This window comes from Sparus aurata, chromosome 21 (assembly GCF_900880675.1).
Source record: "Sparus aurata chromosome 21, fSpaAur1.1, whole genome shotgun sequence".
Classification (NCBI taxonomy): domain Eukaryota; kingdom Metazoa; phylum Chordata; class Actinopteri; order Spariformes; family Sparidae; genus Sparus; species Sparus aurata.
The window spans coordinates 24,487,624-24,507,263 of NC_044207.1; the positions used below are offsets into that span (position 1 = coordinate 24,487,624).

The 19,640-nt window shown below is 41.8% G+C and overlaps 1 protein-coding gene across 4 annotated transcripts in view; it reads left to right on the plus strand.

Moving 5' to 3' along the window:
• Positions 1 to 19,640, plus strand: part of gpc5c (glypican 5c) — a 106,750-nt gene that overhangs the window by 77,582 nt on the left and 9,528 nt on the right. For all 4 annotated transcript variants that reach the window (XM_030402386.1, XM_030402387.1, XM_030402384.1 and 1 more), the window contains one exon: positions 9,778 to 9,919. In XM_030402386.1, coding sequence (XP_030258246.1) covers positions 9,778 to 9,919 — 142 coding nt within the window. The remainder of the gene's footprint in view (positions 1 to 9,777; positions 9,920 to 19,640) is intronic.

Below are 19,640 nucleotides of genomic sequence, written 5' to 3' on the forward strand. Positions count from 1 at the left end.
ACCTACTGGAGAGTAGTTAGACCCAGAGCACTGTGGCACTAAGAGGATTGGGAAACCGCTGCTGATGTATCACAGACTCTGACCCCTCATCTACCCATGGCATTCTCCTCTTAAAGCACTCAGAGCCGCATTCAAAATGAGTGTGCCTGTGTGGTATGCTCAAAAGCTCGCACATACATCACACACAGAGCACTGACTCCACAACCGGTGGTAGACAAGTTTGGAAGGTAGAAGAGGACAGAGGAATCAAGCACAGTTACAACATTTGCATGAATTTCCATGCAGAATCTCATACATAAAAATGCTGCAAATAACTCACAAACACACTCAGGAAAAAGCCTAAATCTCTTGACCTCCTATAAAATGGTCCATTAAGTGAGGAGGCCAAGTTATGGTCCTCCTCCGCGTATCTCCACTGACTCGCCTCTTTCTCGCTCTCTTTCCTTCTGCCTGTAAATATCGCTAATGTGGACAATAAATGTTTCAAAGTGGAGTTTTGATTCCCAGCCATCCACCCAGCTGTTTTTGGGTGGGGATCCTTTTTACAATGGTCTATCTGTTTCCTTGTGTGTATTGAGGCCAGATCATTTGTCGGTTTGTCAATTTGCACTATGGTAAATGCAAAGTTAGTGGCAACACGCAGCGCAGGGGGAAAAACACCCAATCGCTCATTCTCACGCTTAAACTTCGTATTTATTTAACATTTACATTAGGATGCACACACATTCATACACACAAACACAGACATCATCCTTAGAACTGTGGGGTTGGAAAAACTCCTGCATAAAAATATAGGAATAGAGAGGGCCGGTTGTGTTTGATTGATGAGATTGACTACTGCTTGGCTGTCTGGTTTGGCCAATGGCCCGGCCAGGTTCCACATCAGAGAAGCCTTACTTGGGTTTCACACACACTCAACACACCGTCTCTGTGGATCCAGTCCATCCTCGGATCTATCAACTACTGCAAGGCCTTCTTTAAGGACTTCAGGGTAAACCTTTTGCCTGCTATTTAAAAGAAGTACAAATAAACACATTAAATGTTTTATCTTAACTCTTAAAACACATATAGGTTTAGTCGTATGAGACACCCACAGTTGTTTTTTTGTGATTTTGATTTCACAGCATATGTCTATTTTCTGTTCTAGCAATGCCTGTAGCATGGGGCTTTAAGGGTTTGAGCTTTAAAGAGTAAGTGGAGTCCAGGGATGAAGAAAGGGCTGAGCTGGCAGGGCGTCACAGGGAGGGGACAGATTCTTTCCACTTGAAGAAGATGATGGAGCTGGCCTTCACAGGAGCTCTGCTGCTCTTTGCCGCTGCTGCTGTGGAAACGACACAGCAACAAGTCTCACCGCCCAGGGCTCCTCTCTTTTAGCTTGGCAACCAAACTTCATGAACCCAGACTCCAATTCAGCCATGACATTTTTTTTTTTTTTTACTATCATAATTAGATGCAAAGCTCATAAAAAAATCCAGGGAACTGTGACTGTTTTTCCACATTGGGTCATGTTTACTTGTGGGTTTCAGTTCCATGTGGACAGTCATTTTTGTCGCATGGTGAAAGATGTGACCTGTTTGTGTTTATGACAGATAGGAAAATCCCCATTTAGTCGATGTGATCTGGTGTGCATTTGTTAACACCAAGTCAAAACAAAATGTTCCAGAGGTTATCTGTAGCTGGGATTACAGGCTTGGCTTCTCATGTTTAGGAAACATTATTTAAGGAAGGGGGGGGGGAGTTGTTGTTGTGTTTTTAAGCGGAAAATATTCTATTTGGGATGATGGGCTAAAAAGCTGTCCTCAATTAGGTTTGAATATTGGCACCGATTTCCTGATTTGATTCTATTTTTACTCTTAAACTCATAGATTAAAGTGAGATCAAGTTTGATTTGATTCTTGAACAAGCTATCAGCTATCATATACATTACTTTTGTGTTTCTGTTGTAATAACTTCCTTATCCTTTCTACAATCATGTATTTCACAAAGTTAAGGGCCTCGCCCTGTCGTTGCTCATCAATGACCGACCCTTTGGAGGATGCCCCTTTCATATCAAATCATGGTATTATTAACAATGAACTTGTTTACCTGTGGAATGTTCCAATAAATATTATTATTTGTAATAATATTTACAAAATACATTGATGTATATGTGGTACAACAAATACATTGTCTTTGTACTGTTTTCAGTTGAGTATATGCTTTTTTGAGTAAATTGTTACATTTTATTGCTCTACACAGCATCCCAGCTTTTTTGCAATCAGGGCTATATGAACATTTTTTACAATGTAAATTCCAGTCATTAGCATAGATCATTAATGTACTGTATCAAATCTTGTTTTTTGCTCAGTTCAGTTCTGGATGCATAGATAGTCAGAAAGAGACAATAACTTTTTTTCGTGTTCCCATTCTTACATGCACTGTATAAAAGTTGTATGCACAGTTATACCTGCATTGATTAATTCTGCATGTGGAAGTGACTTGGAGTTATGGCATACAGTACATCAACCTTTCGTGGCGCTGCCTTATAAGGACTTCTGTGGCCCAGTTGACCCTCACATCTCACACAACAGACTTCTCTTCAGCTAGGTAGCTGTTGGAGCTTGTCCTCAGAAAATCGCTGATGTCACTCAAACTGTCTTTCATTTTTTAACAACATCCCCATCACCGGCTTGACAGAAGCCAAAGTTTATTCACTCGTACATACGTTACATACACACACACACACGATCTGCCTGAGCCAGTGCCTGACAGAAGCAGGGTGTGACGGCCCAACGCCACAGCCTGTTGTTGTGATTGACTCACGAGGGTTACATGAGGTCATGGCCAATAAAATGTCACTAACGGTTAGCAGGAGAATCTGCTTGTACTAGCTTGCACAGCAGGGGTGTGTGTGAGTTTGCCATTGTTTTAAAAAAAATGTTCAAAGTATTACTCAGACCTCTTGGGAAATGCACTTGATTATTTTTCGAAAAGATAAATTCTGTTTCCTGAGTTATGACATACTGCATGAAATTCGGTGGAAAGTTAGAACTGTTTGGTGTAGAAGCAACTTGTTTTTGCATTCCTGTTGGTTCAAAACAAATCTTTCTGTGTTTGTCCAGGAAGATGTCTCCCTACATGAATAGTCAGCAGCTTTGCACTTTTGTTTTGCCCTTTTTCTCCACTACTCCTGTAAATAATGTCCAACCTGCATTTTACAATATCAACCAAACTTACACGATCATTGCGTAACATTACTTCAAGCAATTTGCCAGAGTTTGATTGTGCTGCAGACATTAGATCAATGAAGTGATTGGCAATAACTCATAAATCATGAGTCTGACTCATTTTTTGATGACAGGAAAAAATGACCGACTTCAGCCAATACGCATAATTGCTGCTATTTGTCCATTGCTTCAGATCTAGAAATATAAAACATTGGAGGTTTGTGTGGTCTTGGCAAAGGTGAATGTGGTCAATGAGCGTGTCCACGCATAAGATAGCAGATTTTTTCATTCAGCATTCTGGTGGTCAACAGTGGTCTTCTATGCAATATAGATTTCACATCTAAAAGTCTGCAAGGCAAAAGTCCTGGCAGTCAGCTTTGGTTTAAGAGTTTTTATTGGCCTCATCTTTATCCATGGAAAGGACAGCAGAAAAATACTTGGCTCCTAATGTTGCTACGCCTTTGATTTTAAATTCAGTCTTGAATCAGCCTCATGTTCCATGTTTTGGATGGCAATGCAGGCTTTTGCCTGTCCAAACTCTGACAGCTAGCATTCCTGTACAGTCCACAGCTTTCTTTACTGCGTCAGTCAAAAGCGCTCTATTAATTAAGAACTGTTTGTCTCGTTGGCAATAACAGGCGCCATTAATCCACACAAACAATGCATCGTATCTCTTTCAGAATTAGCAGCTATGGATGGCTGAGCAGTGCCTCTACAGTTACATTTGTTTGCAGCCTGTCACTCTTCCTAGAAGGCTCCGTCGCTGTCTGATACTTTCTTTCGCTCTCTCGCTGCCATGCACATACTTGGGAAATGTACTTTCTTGGTCGGGCAATGTGAAATTGAGAGAATTGCAGCCATTTCCTTACGCTAGGGACCTACAAGTAGATACAGCGCAGCACCACTTATTTTTTTTCTCTCGGCTGAGAGTCTTTTACACAAAAGAATTATGAGCCTGTAAAGTATGTGAGAGAATGGAGAGAATTTAAATTTAAAAGTTGGAAGGTTCTTCGGGAGGCTATTAGATATTACCACTGTCACTTTTTCCCTTCAGTCGTTTCCAGGTTTTCCTCCCCTTCTCCTTTTCTCCATGTCCACATAAGCAGTTTTACCACGACTGCCCTTAATGAGGTGATACTGTTTCAAATCGTCAAAGAAGAAAAAGAGCACATGCCTCGATGTGGGCATACAAAGGTTATGACTTACGTTCCGAGCTCACTAGTTTGACAGCAATATCCCACACACACACACACGCACACACACACACACACACACACACACACACATGACAGTTGCAGTATTCATATACCGTCCTCGGTGACCACATTTTACATTTTTACATTCCATAATCAGATTTCTGTTTCCACACCAAACTGGAACGTGTAGCCACAGTAACTTCCTGGTTGAGCTGCACACACACACACACACACACACACACACACACACGCTCTTTCAGTCTTCCAAACTCCTTCAGAAAGTGATTGGTTACTCCTGGCAGTACAGATTTCATTGTGACTGGGATGCAGTCAAATACATGCAGGAATTCAGCCCTTGATGCTCTCAAACATGCCCCATCATCCTCTGACTGAGGAATGCTTTTGAAAAGTAAGAGAGAGGAGAATGAGTTGGCAGGGTGAGAGGAGAACTAGAAAATATTTCATGATTCGGGATTTTATTCAAAGCCCTATGGGAATACCCGATTTGTCTTCGGATGCCAGGGTAATTTCAAGGCAAGCCTCAAGTATTGAGGCTGGCATCTTGTTGTTTTTCTTTTTTTCCAACCACTCCACCCACAGCCCCCTCAACTGCTTGCACAACCTAAGTTCAGTGTTCCTGTCTGGGCACTTAGTACAAATTGATACTCATTTGTTTCTTTCTCTCAAACTATTCTGTTTACATCTGTCTGTCTTTCTGTCTAACTTGTAAATCCGTCACCGTCTGTTTGTTTTACTTGGCGCATGCAGTTCCACATCTCAGACGTTGATCTTGAGTTGCAACACTTCAACTGATTTCTCCAGTCCATCATCCCTCTCATTTGTCTTGATCAAGTCTTCATATTGTTAGTAGATTTTGAAAGGAAAGTGTATGAAGCTGGCGTTGATTGTACAGCAGTGTCCATGACCATCACTGTGTCATCTTGACATGTTCACACAGAAATAATAGTCTACACTGCAAAAAGTGGACCATCAAAATATGTGAAAACAAGGTGTTTCTTCTTTGCAAAAAGTAATTAGTATCTGCCAATGGAACAAGTGAAATACGTCTAAAATCAAGTGTTCTGTATGTCACTGAAATCCAATTTTATAGTTTTTTTTTTACGACATTTTATTCCTCAAATCAACCCACACTGTGACATTCAACATTGTTTTACACATCGGGGGAGAGAGGGCCGAGTCGTGTGTTGTGTGAGAACAAAGACATCTGTCCCTGTAGGGTTACATTTCTGCTTTTTACATTACATAAAGGCTGCTGCTATTTAAATTGTCTGCCCACTTGTTCACATTTTCCATATGGTACTGCGTGACAAATCAGGAGAAGGAGCCTTTGAGAGATTGTTGTTGTTTTTGAAGACATAAATAGATCATCCTTGGCTGTGTGGTCATCTGTCGGTCCTGAGTCATTTGATGCTGGAAAATGTTGTTTTTCACTGTTGAATTACTATTCATATTTGAAATTAACTGAGACAGATAAGCATGCAGCACTGTATAATATGTGCTAACTCTCCCCTGATGTGAGTGCTGCTTCTATTCTCAAAAAGACGGAGCACTGAAGAAAGCCAATTTAAAATACCGCTTAAGACACTCATTGAAACCCAAAGCTGGTCCTCAGCGCAGCAACAGTATTTTTCTATCAGACAGATAGGGGAGAGAGACTATTCACCGCATATTACTGTATGCATTCAACATCCCTTAAGAACTCATATTGAAATATTGTATATCTCTGTTTCGTTCGCTCCAAGGACAAATTAGAAATTGGCTTTTTCACTATGTTGCTGGAAAACCACAATTGAGTTCCCTGAGTGTTACGTTTTGAAATTACCACAGTAGAGTTGAACTTTCAACAGAAAGAAATAACAGTTTTGCAGTCTTGACATCGTCAACAAACTGCATTGGAAGGCAGCCAACCAACAATTCTACAACGGCCCAACTGTGGTTTCCACAGCGACGGCGCCTTAATTGATTCCTTCCCTAATTAACATGCTTTAAGGACAGCTGGGCCAAGCAGCTTTGTGTTAAACGTCCCCTGAACATCACGGTTATTAGCTTAATACCCAAACGGTTATCTGGATTGTGTTGGTACACAGTACTCCGCTGTTCAGCAGTGCATTTCCTCTTAAACTCATGCAATGTGCATTGAATTATTTCACTTGCTTTACATAAAAAAGGTTAATTGCTTTATCACGGTTGCTGTCCAGAACCATGGAAGATGTTTCCTCTCTCTGTTTATCTTCTTTTATCTGTCCTTTGCAGGCTTCTGCTGAAATATTTTTGATTGATGCGTTGGGTCGATGCTTAAATGCAAGCTGACTTTATTGCACACAAATTGTTCTTTATGTATTTTCCAGCAACAGAATAGTTTCCTGAAGGTGTAATGAGAATTATCAGCACTATACAGTACATGATATATGAGTCTCCTTACCAAAGTTTCTCCTTTTTATAACACAGCATATCACATTGCAGCCTCAAAACAGGGAGAACAAGTGCAGGACATTCAAAGAGCCTGTCAACAGGTTGTAATGTGAGCCAACCCATAACCATAAAACCCCACTGTAATCACTGTGTGATATTGTTCTTATTTTCTTCAAAGTAATCCTCTTGTACCTATCCATCCAACAATGAAAACTGAGCTACCAAGCTACGGTACTGTCACTTTTGCAGGGAACATGAGTGTTGTGAGTTATTTTTCCTGCTTCCACTAAAGGGCCCACCTCAAGTTTCATGAATCTGGCCTGGTGATACGGTTGTACATGTCTCATTTCACTCTAGCGCTGATTTCACTCACCCAGACCTACAAGTAAGGGGGCGGAAATATGGGGTTACATGACAGATGTAATGAGTTACAATATTGAAAGTACCTGCTTGTGTCAAGAAGGTTCTCAGTCTCCCCTTACACTCTCCTTTGCGGCAGTCGTTACATTGATAAGAAAGACAAGCAAGAATGAATACCAATATGTTCATATCTGCTCTCCTGATGACTTTGGCATCTGTTGAGCTGCTGCAGAATTACTGCTGATAATCAAACATTTATCCTTCAAAGTCATCTCAGCTTTGTGTAGGTTCCTCATTATGAGTCACCTCTTTATTTCTAAATGTTAGTTTAAATGTTTCGTTAGCCTTGACTGTCTGGGCATTTACTCTTTTGTATAATTTCCCTTCAAGTTAGAAATGACTAGACTGAAATATCTTGTCATCATGGAATGGATTGCCATGAACTTATGCAAGCATCATTAGTGTCTATTACGTGACTGTCGCAATAACAATGTGGTTAGTAGACAGGCTATGAAATTAACTAGAAAATGTCATACAGTGTAAAAATGTGCATATGTTATCACTGATATTTACCATGACCCGAGAGGAAGAAACAGGGTGATGATGCCTCTTAAATGAAATTGGTGACAAATTTACTGCAAGAAGAAAAACTTCTCCCCGGTTCAAATGTTCACAGAAAAGAGTTCTAACAGAAATGTATAAACTTAAATGGCAAAGTATAAAGTATAAACTTATTTTTTAACGGAATATATATAATCGATGACTAAAAATAAAAATAATTCTAAATACGCAAATACACATTCCTTTTCAAATTCTGGTGCCTAAATTACCCACAATGCAACATAGCCACTGTGTGACATTACATGCAGCTTCCTCTGGAGCGACAGAAGGCTTTATGCTACTTTAAAGAAGAAAAAAAAAGTATTTTTCACATATGCCTTTAGTACTCGCCAAGACCTGTAAACACACTGCGATGGCTAAAATTGGAGTTACCCTTTAACATCCGGCTCAAAGCACTGCTGTGTCTAAGTACTGCCCCCACAGAGCTGCCCAGATGGCTGTGAACTCATAGTTGTGTTTCAGGATTGCACTTAGCTTTGCATTGTAAGCAGTATATACAAGCCTGTCTGCTTTCATGAAATGTTGCCTTTTGGGGTGCAGAAGTGCTCAGGAGACAACTGGATAAAGGTCACCTCTGCTGTCAGGTGTGTTGAGTGACAGAGTCACTGGTGTCAATGGCGGGGATATTAGTCATCCCTCAGCACCCTGGCCCCACCTCCATTCCTCCCACCCACCTCTCAACATGTCTTTAGTGGTTGTTCCCTCCATATGAAGGTCAGCTGTGTACCACGATTGATCTTGTCAGCTTTCTCATGAATGTTTAATAGTGGGTGCACACACGCAAGCATACACAACCTAAAGGATGCTCACAATGAGCAATGTGTGCGTGTCTCTATGGCCCATGTTTTACAAATCAGGTATTCGTGCCACTTTCTTAGCCTCGCACTCCAAAGGATCATTTGTTGGTGTGTCAGGAGAGCTTCTTGTCAGACATGGTGCGAAGGAACAAAGACCACCTTGATGATGGTGGACAGCAGGAAGGGCCAGCAGGTGGTCCAATTAGTTTGCCCCATGCTGAGATGGAGGAACATCATAAAGAGTAGTATTTCACAATCCAGGGCTGAGAAATTCTTGATGCAGAGCGGTGGTCATAGTGCTGTGTGATATGATTTAGATGCAAGAGTGAAGGGAAATAAAGATGATCTGTTCCATCGATCAATGAGGCAATCTTCAATCAGTTGTGACGGAAAGATTCATAATGCAATAAAAAAGGCTTGGACCATGAAAAGCTCATGGCGTATGAAGGATGCCGCACTGTGGGGAATAAACAGATGCCTATAGATATCTGCAGATGACTGACATTCTAATTTCCATACAAATAAATCATGTGACCAGTATTCAAGTATTGGATTTATCTGATTTCTTGTGAACTTTACCAACGGAAGAGTAAATGGACAATAAACCTTTACTGCCTGATGGAAATGGCACATATTTATAAAACTCACTTTTGTTTAGGGAGCTCTTTCTCAACCTTGTAATCAATGCTTCTCTTAAAATGTGGTTGTAATTAAATGCGACACGTCAGCTTACCACCCAGGGCCCTCACTTTACACCACCCACACTGCTCCACTGTTTCCCCAGGATGCTATGTATCATCTATTGAGCATTTGCTGACATTTACAGGGATTAATATGTCAGAGCAAGAGAAGGAACACAGGAGAGACAAGGCACCACAGTATTCCGCTCATAAACACTCGGGTGGAAGAGAGCTGTAACTTGCCATGTATTTAAAGTGTTTCACATGAGCATTTTAATTGTGTTTCACAAACAGACCTAGATAGTAGAAGCTTAGCTTATATTGTATGTGGTAGCTGAAGAAGCCTCAAAGCAATAATCAGATTTGCTTTCGACAATATTACTCAGTTACTTCCTATAAGGAATGGCCTGCAAGGTAAGAGAAGGCAGCGTTATACATAAACCTGTATGTAACAAATGTCTGTATTACTTTGTTTGTGGTTCAGGAGACCCAGGAGAGGTTTCCAAAACTGGGTCAGATGGAGGCCTGGGAAGAGCTCGGCAGTGGGGAAACAGAGGAGGGCAGCAGCACAGACTGTGATGATGAAGATGGATGTCAAGCTTCAGGAGACAGTCAAAGCCAGACCTGTAAGTAATGCATCGTCCTCACATTAACACTCACATAAACATGAGGGGCGTCATGATTCGATTCGACTTGCGATTCTGAGGTCACCACTCAGTTCAGTTCTTGACTGACATATTACCACTGATGGAAGTTTTATGCTCTGACGACATTCATTTACATTTTAACATTCATTTACATTTTAAAATTCACCAACAATAAAGGCTCCATTCATAGGTTACATGGTATAAAGGCTTATTATAATTATTAAATGTAATAATATTTACCAGTCTATAGGAAACAAACTAATGAACACAGAAAACAATAAAGAGTAACTGTTGAAAGGTTCCTCACCTGCAAAGCCTACCAGGATTAGTTAAGTGTTTGATTTTGATATTTGAATCTGAATGCTCATTTCGATGGTTTTTCGATTTGGATTTGAAATTGTGACGGTCCTGATAAGCACACAAATCCCCTGCCCTATCTTGGTATATGGTGTATATATATGATAATTTCCAAATTACCATATTGTTGGCAGAAGTAATGATCCCCAATCTTGTGCAAGTTTGCTTCTATTGCATATAAGAACCTTCTCTCCCTCTGTCACCTGCCCCTCATTATTCTCTGTGACAAGTAATTGTATCACTGTAATATTTTTGAATGTGCTCTACCTTTACACAACTTATTTTGTGCATTATATAATCAAGGACAGACCTGCTTCTGTCCTTTATTTATTTATTCTTATTCAGTGAGACTTTGCCAGAAAGTCACTCTGTCATTCACTTGTTATGTGGCAAAGGAAATTCACTTTAAAACACTTCTTTCACCCTCTGCCATTCTCACCTGCTGTGTCTCCTTGAGGCTAGCGCAAAGGTGGAAGCACAGAAGGTTCTTCCGATACTGAGACAACGAGACAGTTTATCTCCGTGGGCACACATAGACACACACGAGGCAGTGAGGAGATGTTAGGGCTTGTGTTGGCATTGATGAGAATCATTTGATCTTCTGCAGAAGCTTCTTGTTAATCATCCCTAATTATCATGTTGGGTTTTTCCACCTCCACAGTTAAACAAAGGAGTCTGGTATGAAGTATTGTCTTACTAGCATGGAGGTAGCAGGGAGGAATATGGAGGAGCAAATATGCACTCGTATATGCACATAACGGCGGCAGACACGAGGTTACCTGTTGCCTGTACAGAGGTCATCAGGAGATACTGTATGCTGTGACATGCGGCAAGCAGACAAGCAAACACAATGAAGGCAGGCAGAGTGATAAGATTCGCTGGAGTAAGCTGAGCCTCTTGACTTTCCAGAATCTTCTGCGCGACTGCAGAAATGTAGGTGCTGATTCAGCAGTCGGTTCGTACCATGTTAACTCAGTCCAACACAAATGCACGTTTACTACAGAGGGCTAACCACATACCCACAGGTGCCTAATTATGTGTACCCAATTAAATACAACAGACATTGGGGATTGCCTTGTGGGTCTTTAAGATTCTGACCACGTAGCCAGAGCATCCACATTTCGACTTTGGCTGAGGACCTTTGTTGTATGTCATCCCCACTGTGTTTTGTCTTCATAGCCTGTCACCTTGCTATACTCTCTGCTATCAAAACAAACGGGGAAAAAAAGTCCCACAATATCTTCGAAAAGATTTCAGAAGACATTTAATATTCTTTTCACATACCAACAAACCTTTCATCTGTCTTGAGTTGCTGGAGTCACAGCATTTGAAAACTTTTCCAAACAATTTTAATGACATTTTAACAGACAAAAAGTTTTGCTTGTTCTTCAAATATTTTCGAAATTTGCCCCAATGTGAGTATTACCAATTAGACACAAAAGACTGTAAATGAATGCAAATCAGCCTCCCTATGGCCACCAAGCAAACACTGACATCATCATTTTGTCCTCCTGCTCTAACAACTCCAGTAAGAGGTGTCAGCAACAGCCCTCTCCAGCTTCATATCATTTTTTGGTATGTTAGAAGAGGTCCACTTTCGAGCAATGTGATTACTTGTAATGCATTTCATCTTAAATCAGATTATCTCTAGCAACTAAACCCCAATCACATAACCAGTTTCATGCTGGAAAGGGTTTCAAGGAGCTGCAGTCGACAGCAAAGACAAAAACAAGAAGTAGGTCATTAGTGATTTCCGCGATCATGATGACAACCGCTCAGTTCCTAATCAGCTCCTCATTGTACATGTAGAAGCATGTATGTAACATGTACTGTCCTTGATGCAGTTTTACTTGACTACTTGCAGCTATATTAAGTCCTGAAAGTAAAATAAAATCAGCAATAGTAATTGCAGATTAGTAAAAATATTTTAGCTCGACAAAATAAAATCCATGATGAGGTTTAAGCCACTGCAGTATATGTATGGGCAAAAAAACAAACAAAAGGGCTTCATGTCAGCATGCAATAGATGACCGAGGCCACTGTGGCTTATGTCCAATCCCATTTACAAGTATATACCCCTATCCCCCATTTTTTACTCCCTTGCCCCTCTGAACAGAGCTACATCTGTTAAAATCTCCCCACATGAAATGAGAACACCCTTCAAAGACCCTCATACGTCATCAGTTGTCATTGGTGGCATTTATGTAAACAGATGTAACCGGACATTTCAATATCCCATCTTCAGCTGTGGTGATTTCTCTCGCATTACTGTGGCAATAACATAGCAACCCGAGCTCCTACCCTACCAGTTGGCACTGATTTAGAGGAACAGCACCAAGTGCAGCAACTTTGCTGCTACACTTTTGCTGATAAATTTTGAAATATGTCATAAGTGTGGGTCTGACAAATCAGCAAGCTCGCTAGACATCAGCAAATTTGCAGTGATAGTGTTGTGCTTATTACAAAGAAAATGACCATAATACACTGAAACAACAGAATTCTTGTCACTCAGTTTGGAGGTCCATGCAGCCATAACACCTGACCCCTCTACTCAATCCCAACCCCTTGGCACACACAAAACATAGGAATAGGGCTAAGTGGTATAGGGCAAGGGGTGTACTGGGATTGGGCTATGCAATCAGCACATCTTGCACCTACTGGCCTACTTCTCCAAATGGTTTGAAGAAGACTTTCCACACCACAACACTGCTAATAAACCAATCGATAGCTGATCAATAGCCATTACATTCCCTGTTACACGCAGCTCTGGACAGGTCCTTTATGCCCTGCTCCTTGTTGTGATGTGGATAAAAGTTGCCAGCCTTTCTTAGAGCTGTGACAGCAGCAGTAGTATTCCAACAGCAGGGGATAATCAATCAAAACCATTGTCTGAGATTTACAGAACAAAACCCATTAGTCTGTGCTCAAAGTATAAATCCATATCCTGGTAAGCCCTGTTGCCTGTGCAACTGTCGCTTAGGTTTCAAAAGAATATTTATCATCCTGTAACAAAATTATGCTGGAAAGGTGATTGGTTTATTGGTGTCTATAAAAACAAATTACAGCATTGGCCCTATTATAAGACAACTCTGAGTATAAGGCACCATTTGCTCCTCCAAAGACCGATGCCAAGAGGTGGGCAACACTTGTCCAGTGACGCATGGACAGTCCATTTTTGGGACATCATTCACTGGCCAAGCCTGGCTTTGATCTCGGCTGTGGGTATGTTCAGCTATTTGGCAATTTCTGAAAGCTTTCAGGTGGATAACAGCTAATAATACCTCACACTCCCCTGTCAAGCTCTTTGAAGTGACCAGCTTGGATTCAAGGGATTTCTCTGATGATTAGCATTTTAAAGACCTTTCATTGTAGTTTTACATTATAGTTCTTGGCCTCTTGATGTTTTTTGATGATGTCTGCCTCTATAATCAACAAGTTATGTTTGATAATTGTCATTTCAATTTATTTTGACTTATTTGGATTTACATATTTCTAATTCTCTTCACGAATACTACCTGAACTATTTGTTAATTATCCAAACAACACCTTCGGCAAGTGTGAAATTAATTCCTTAGTTGGGTGAGGTTGTTATGCATTATTGGGGCAGGAGGCACATGGTAACTTCCATCTGTCTGTGCATTTGCTTGCCTCTGTGTAACTGTAGCAAAGCTCCCAAGGTCCATGTTAAAAGGGAGCATGACCGCCCACTGTTCTGCTAAGAGAGACTTCATCACCAGGCTAATGAACAGCACTAATCTGCAGAAAACAGACTCACTGTCGCTATCATCACTCAGATGTGATGGAACTGCTGCAATTCTTGCTGAGGAGATAGGATGCATGCATACAGCCTCATACACTCTGAAACTAGCTTTAACAATGCAGATACTGATGCCTCATGCATACACATCTACACATTGTAGGAAACCATGTGAGCTAAAAATACATCAAGAAATCCTATGCTTTCCTGCTAGACAAAGGTTTAAAACTTCAGACAAGAGTTGGAAAAAGTTGCATTCTTTTCACATACTCCAATTAGCTTCCCACCACTTAAAGAAAGTGCAGTCTGAGTGCATGATGTCACGCCTGTTTGATCTTGGTTCAGCTCCTCCTCAGCTTGCCTGAAGACATGCTAGTGTAGTCTGTGTGCCAGCTAAACAAGGCCTGGTCATGTACGAGACTGCCATGACCACAGCCATGAACAGGAGAATAAATCAGTGAATCTTTAATGAACCATATCATTCCTCTCCCCTGCGGCTATGAGAGACTCTTCTGTGGTACATTTTGTGGCGTGACTATGGCTTATTAACTGTATTAGCCTGGGAACACTTATGGCTGCTCCTTCCAAAGGAGCTATTCATTTGTAGCTAGCTCATTAACGTATTAATCTCTAAAAGACCCACAGTGGCACATTAGACGGCTATCTCTCCATTAGGAAGAGAGAGGAGACTCCAAATGTCTGTGCATCAAAAGGTAGAACAGTACTTTATTTGTCCGTCTGCTTCCATGAGTCGAGCCTGAGTCTCTGGCAGAGTAGGCACAGCCTTTTTTGTCCTGGTCTTTTGTGCAGATCAGGAAAAACAGACAGGCAAATTGAGCGAAAGAGATGTTATTTCTTCTTATATTGGAAGTGCAGTAGTTTGGGGGTTTTTTTGGTTTTTTTTGGGCATCTTTTAGTTTTTATGAAATCTTAGAGGAGTTAAGAATAGAATGTGGGAGACAATCTGCCTGGCAAAGGTGTGGGAAGTCATGAAAACAAAAGAAGGAGAAAGCAGGTTATCCTTCTGAGAGGGGGAGGAGAAGTAAATGCAGGGATAACACGTCCAATGATTGAGCCAGGGGGGTGTGTAGCGCAAAAGCGTGAATTGTGCAGCCATGAAAGTACAATTCTCTTTTGGTTACAAAACACCATCTGTCTGGAACACTGGTGAGCTCATCAAGAAAGCAAAGGAAGACACCCCCGGCATTGCTCATATACTCTGCACTTCAGTGGCTATACCTGTCTATTAGTGGGAAGCCACTGGCAATGATTGTTTTCTTTTGCCATTCTGTCAAAGAACATAATTATCCAGCTATGACAAGATGGGAAGATTTAAGAGTGGATCAGTTATTCCTGAACAGAAGGAAAATTATATTAGCTTTGCTTTCCTCTCACTGCGTAGGGCTCATACAGAAGGAAACAGCTGTGTGTGGTGTGTGTGTGTGTGTGTGTGTGTGTGTGTGTGACTGTTAACCTGATCCAAAGGGGACTAAAATCTGACCACTATTCTAAATCCACAGCTGCTGTAGTTGAGGACATTGCTTTTACTAAAACATTGAAGTAAAGTTAATACACATACACACCCATTCAAAGACATGGAGGGTGCCTCTGTGTGGCATGAGAAGGCTCCAATCAGCAGATTTTGAAGTTAAGGCTGAAGGACACCAGAGCAAAACCTGCGCTCCCCATCTATCAATGTCCAGAGTAATATGCAGTTTATATTTTGCTATCCACAGCTCTATAAAACACAGAGATCTAATTTTACCTCTTGAATGTTCAGAAAAGTGCACAGTACAGTGTAGGTAATGACCTTGAACCTGACCTTCATACAGTGATTCAACTCTGATGTAACAGTCTCATAAAGCTCGTCAGTTGCTGGTGTGTTTGTACCTGAATGTCAAAGGCACTGAAACAACTTCTCTCCAAAGCCTATAAGGCCATAAAGGTGTACGGCAGCTGTTCGCCCTGGCAGGAACGGCACATTCCTAAAATGAACGGCTGCTCGGGCAGGATATGGCCAACCTACACCAGTGTTAGCAGGATTACACTGAATCGGCCCAAAGCCCACTAGAGCCTGCTGTTGCCCTGGACCCAGCACACACCTGCCTTTCATGTTGGAAAACTTGCAAGATGGAGAAAAGAGCGGTGATTAAGGATGCAATGCTGTAAACTTGTGTCCGAGAGAGGACACACGGTCAGAGGTTAAAAGTTAAAACAATAGAGTCGTAATGCCATAGCTATGTGATGTTATCTAACAGGACAAGAGGTAATGAAGGGGTAGAAGTATGGCTGACATTCGGATAAAATGTTCAGACCTGAAGTTTACAAAAGACGATTGCAACATATAAACCTATGATGCAATCTACCGTGAGAGAGGGGGGTTAGGAGGGTGGGTGAGGGATTTGGTGCTTGTATTCTCTTCCAGGCCGGGTAGAACCAATCCACCCCTTGATCTTTCCATCCTAGGTCCTGGGGACTGGCGTGCGTAGAGGCCGGCTGGCCAGCAGATGTAGCGGCTGTGTCCCTGTGCGGATATTACCAGTGGGACTGCCATTTCCCCTTAGCCTTTCATCTGGAGCTCAAGGGGTTGAGATTGAGCTCCGCGGGGCAGAGTAGGGTTGGGGAAGAAGGAACAAGGGGATCAGAGATGGCTTTGGCTGGGAAGGAAGATGGTCTGGTTTGCGGATGAATGTGGGAGGAGTGAGTCACACTCATACTCAGATATGCAGAGTCATCTGTTTGCTCTAGCTGACTTTATGATTAATGTAGTTTTGACAATACTTGTCTGGACAGAATCTATAAACGATTATGAGAAATGGTCAAATCATTCCCCATGAAATGAATATGGAGAAAGAACGTTCTAACAGAACAATTACAGGGATGATCCTCTAGACTAACATGTAGTCAAACTATTTGTTAGAACTCTAACTTCCTGACAGATATTCTGTTTTATTATAATAACCCTATCACACATTTTTTTATGGTACACATTAGCATTTGTGATCAACCCTCCCAACTCCTGCTGCCCCCATCCATCCCTTTTTATATCGGCGTACACCTTCTCTTTCATTGGTCTCCTTTTTCTTCCTAGTTTGGAATACTCTGCCCTGTGGTTTTATGGCACTTTGAGAGCATATTAGTTTAAAGGGCTCCCTAGGCATGCGGTCATCAGAGGAGAATGGTTCTCATTAGCCAGCATCATCATTTCCTTTCGAAGCAGTATCAGTGAGGCTTTTATGACTGAGCTTCTCCAGCACACCTTTGGGACCATAGTTGGGAAACACCAAAAATCTCTGGTGTGACAACAGCTTTCAAACTAAAGGTGGTTACTACCTCGGTGAAGAGTTAATGAACATGATACGTACAATTTAACATTTTGTATGGTTGCTATGAATTTTAAAGCAGAGCAACAAGGAATGTTGGTGACTCAGTGCTCTGATACCATAGCCACATAAAAGTCTTAACTCCAGTACCACAGAAGGAACTGTTATTCACCAATATAACAAGAAAACCTTACAACATTTGCAGGTTTCCAAGCAGTAAATGGTTTTTTAAAGATGGTTTCCAGACTCATAAAGTGGGCTTTATTGAAACCTGCAAAGGCAATGGATATGACTTGAATTTTATTGTGGGCAAAACACGCTTGCACACCATCCATCTGCCGTGGCCCCTAGTCAAGCTCAGAATAAACTTTTGAGTGTTCATTGGGACCAGATTTAATCAGTTCTCAATGAATTTGTGGAAATATTTTGCTGCTGGCAACTCACACTTACAGACAGACTTACAGCTGAGGCGACTTAGTGATGGCCCTCGTTTATTTGGGCTGCTTTATTAATGCCCATACTGGACTTCTCTGCTGGGGGTTGGGATGGATGGGATGGTTGGATGGAAAGGTAGAGGGGGGGTGCCTGCGTTAATGACCCCCTTGACTTTCTTGACTCGCCTGAAGCCCAGCACTGGCTGAACACAGAAACTGGCATTCCTGCTGTAACAAGGCACTGAGCAAATAAAGGCCAACATTCCATTGATATTGAAAAATACAGTAGAAGGATAAGCAGGGATGAGTCTGATCCTCTTTGTCTCAGCTTAACCTGGTATGAAGGGGGAAATACAGGCTAGGTGAGGGAAGAAGGAGAGATGGAATGGAAGGACTCAGGGTGGGATTTTCCCACTGGGGTGGGTACTTCTATCTCAAACTCAAAATCAGAGTATCTGCTACAGATAACAGAGAGTGCATTAGCATTGCATGAGAGGTCAGATAATGGAGGTTGGTAGCAATGAGCCATTTTTTGTATCGACTACCTGTAGTGAGAGACTGTGTGCAGCTTTGTATTTGTGTGAATCAAAGGGAAGCAAGACACTTCATTAAAGGCCTATTCTATTGACCAGCAGTGAGAGTGACAAAGCCCTTCTCCCTTATCCATAATTGATGTGGCAATTAGAGCTGAACTCAGAACACACTGTCAGGCCTGAGGGCTGGGAGGGGGCTGACCTCTCACTGCTTCAGCTGATTACAGATCAGCTAGGAATGGCCACTGACAGGGTACTAAGTAATTTCATTCTAAAACTGCAGTCAGTTATGCAACCAAAAGTTTACATCAAAGTATTTGACTCACCCCCACAAAATCAAACATTTATAACATCACAGCACAACTCTTTTTTTTTCCCCCCCTAACCCACACAGATTTCTGAAAACACTTTGAAGTTGAAAAGGCAAGTATCACTTAGATCAGTTTAATTCAGAGGAGGCTGGTCACATGGAGCAACACAAGGCTGCATTCTCCTCTCTCTGTCTTACTTTTTGTGGGTGCTGCTTCTGCTGCTGCTGTTGCTGCTCAGTGTCGCTGAGCAGGTAGCACCCTAATGACAGCTTACACTAAAGGCTCCTTTCTGTACTTCACTCACAGTATCACTTGAACGTCAACAGCAGGCTCTGAAAGGTTGAACATGTCATTGGATTCTCTATGACACTCAAAGTCACACAGAGAGAAAAGGTGTCAGAACAGGTGAAAGCGTGCAGCTTGAGATTTCCGCACTGCTTGACTGATTCCAGTGGGCATGTGTGAAATGTTATGTCAGGAGACTCACGGTGACAGTGTCTCTGGAGGAGCTCCCCGACGTGCTCTTCCTCTCGACTGTAATGGATGGCGATGAGGTGCATGTGTGCAAGAGAGCAGAATAATATGAATGCAAGTTTATCCCTGCCTCCTTCACGCTCGTCTGTCTGCAAGGACAAACCCGACACCTGCCAATGCAATGAGGCATCTGGTGTTTGAGTGCACACAGGTGTTTGTGTGTGACTGAACACTTGTATCATCTGAATTAGTGTTCTAGTGGAGAAGATGGTGTGTTTGAATCTGTCTATAAGATTGAGGAGTTGTTCTGGCCCTTTAACTTCTGTCTTGCTTTAGAGGCTGCTTTCTTCTCAGGACTCCCCTCCATCTTGAGAATCTGTCACATTGACTGGTAGAGGTCACTGTCCTCCCAGGGCCCCCTTTGCCTATTTGTTTCTGTGTGTATGTGTTTGTGTGGGAGTAAATCTTAATCTTGCCAAGGAGCTTAATCGTCTAGTACAGCCAAGAATCG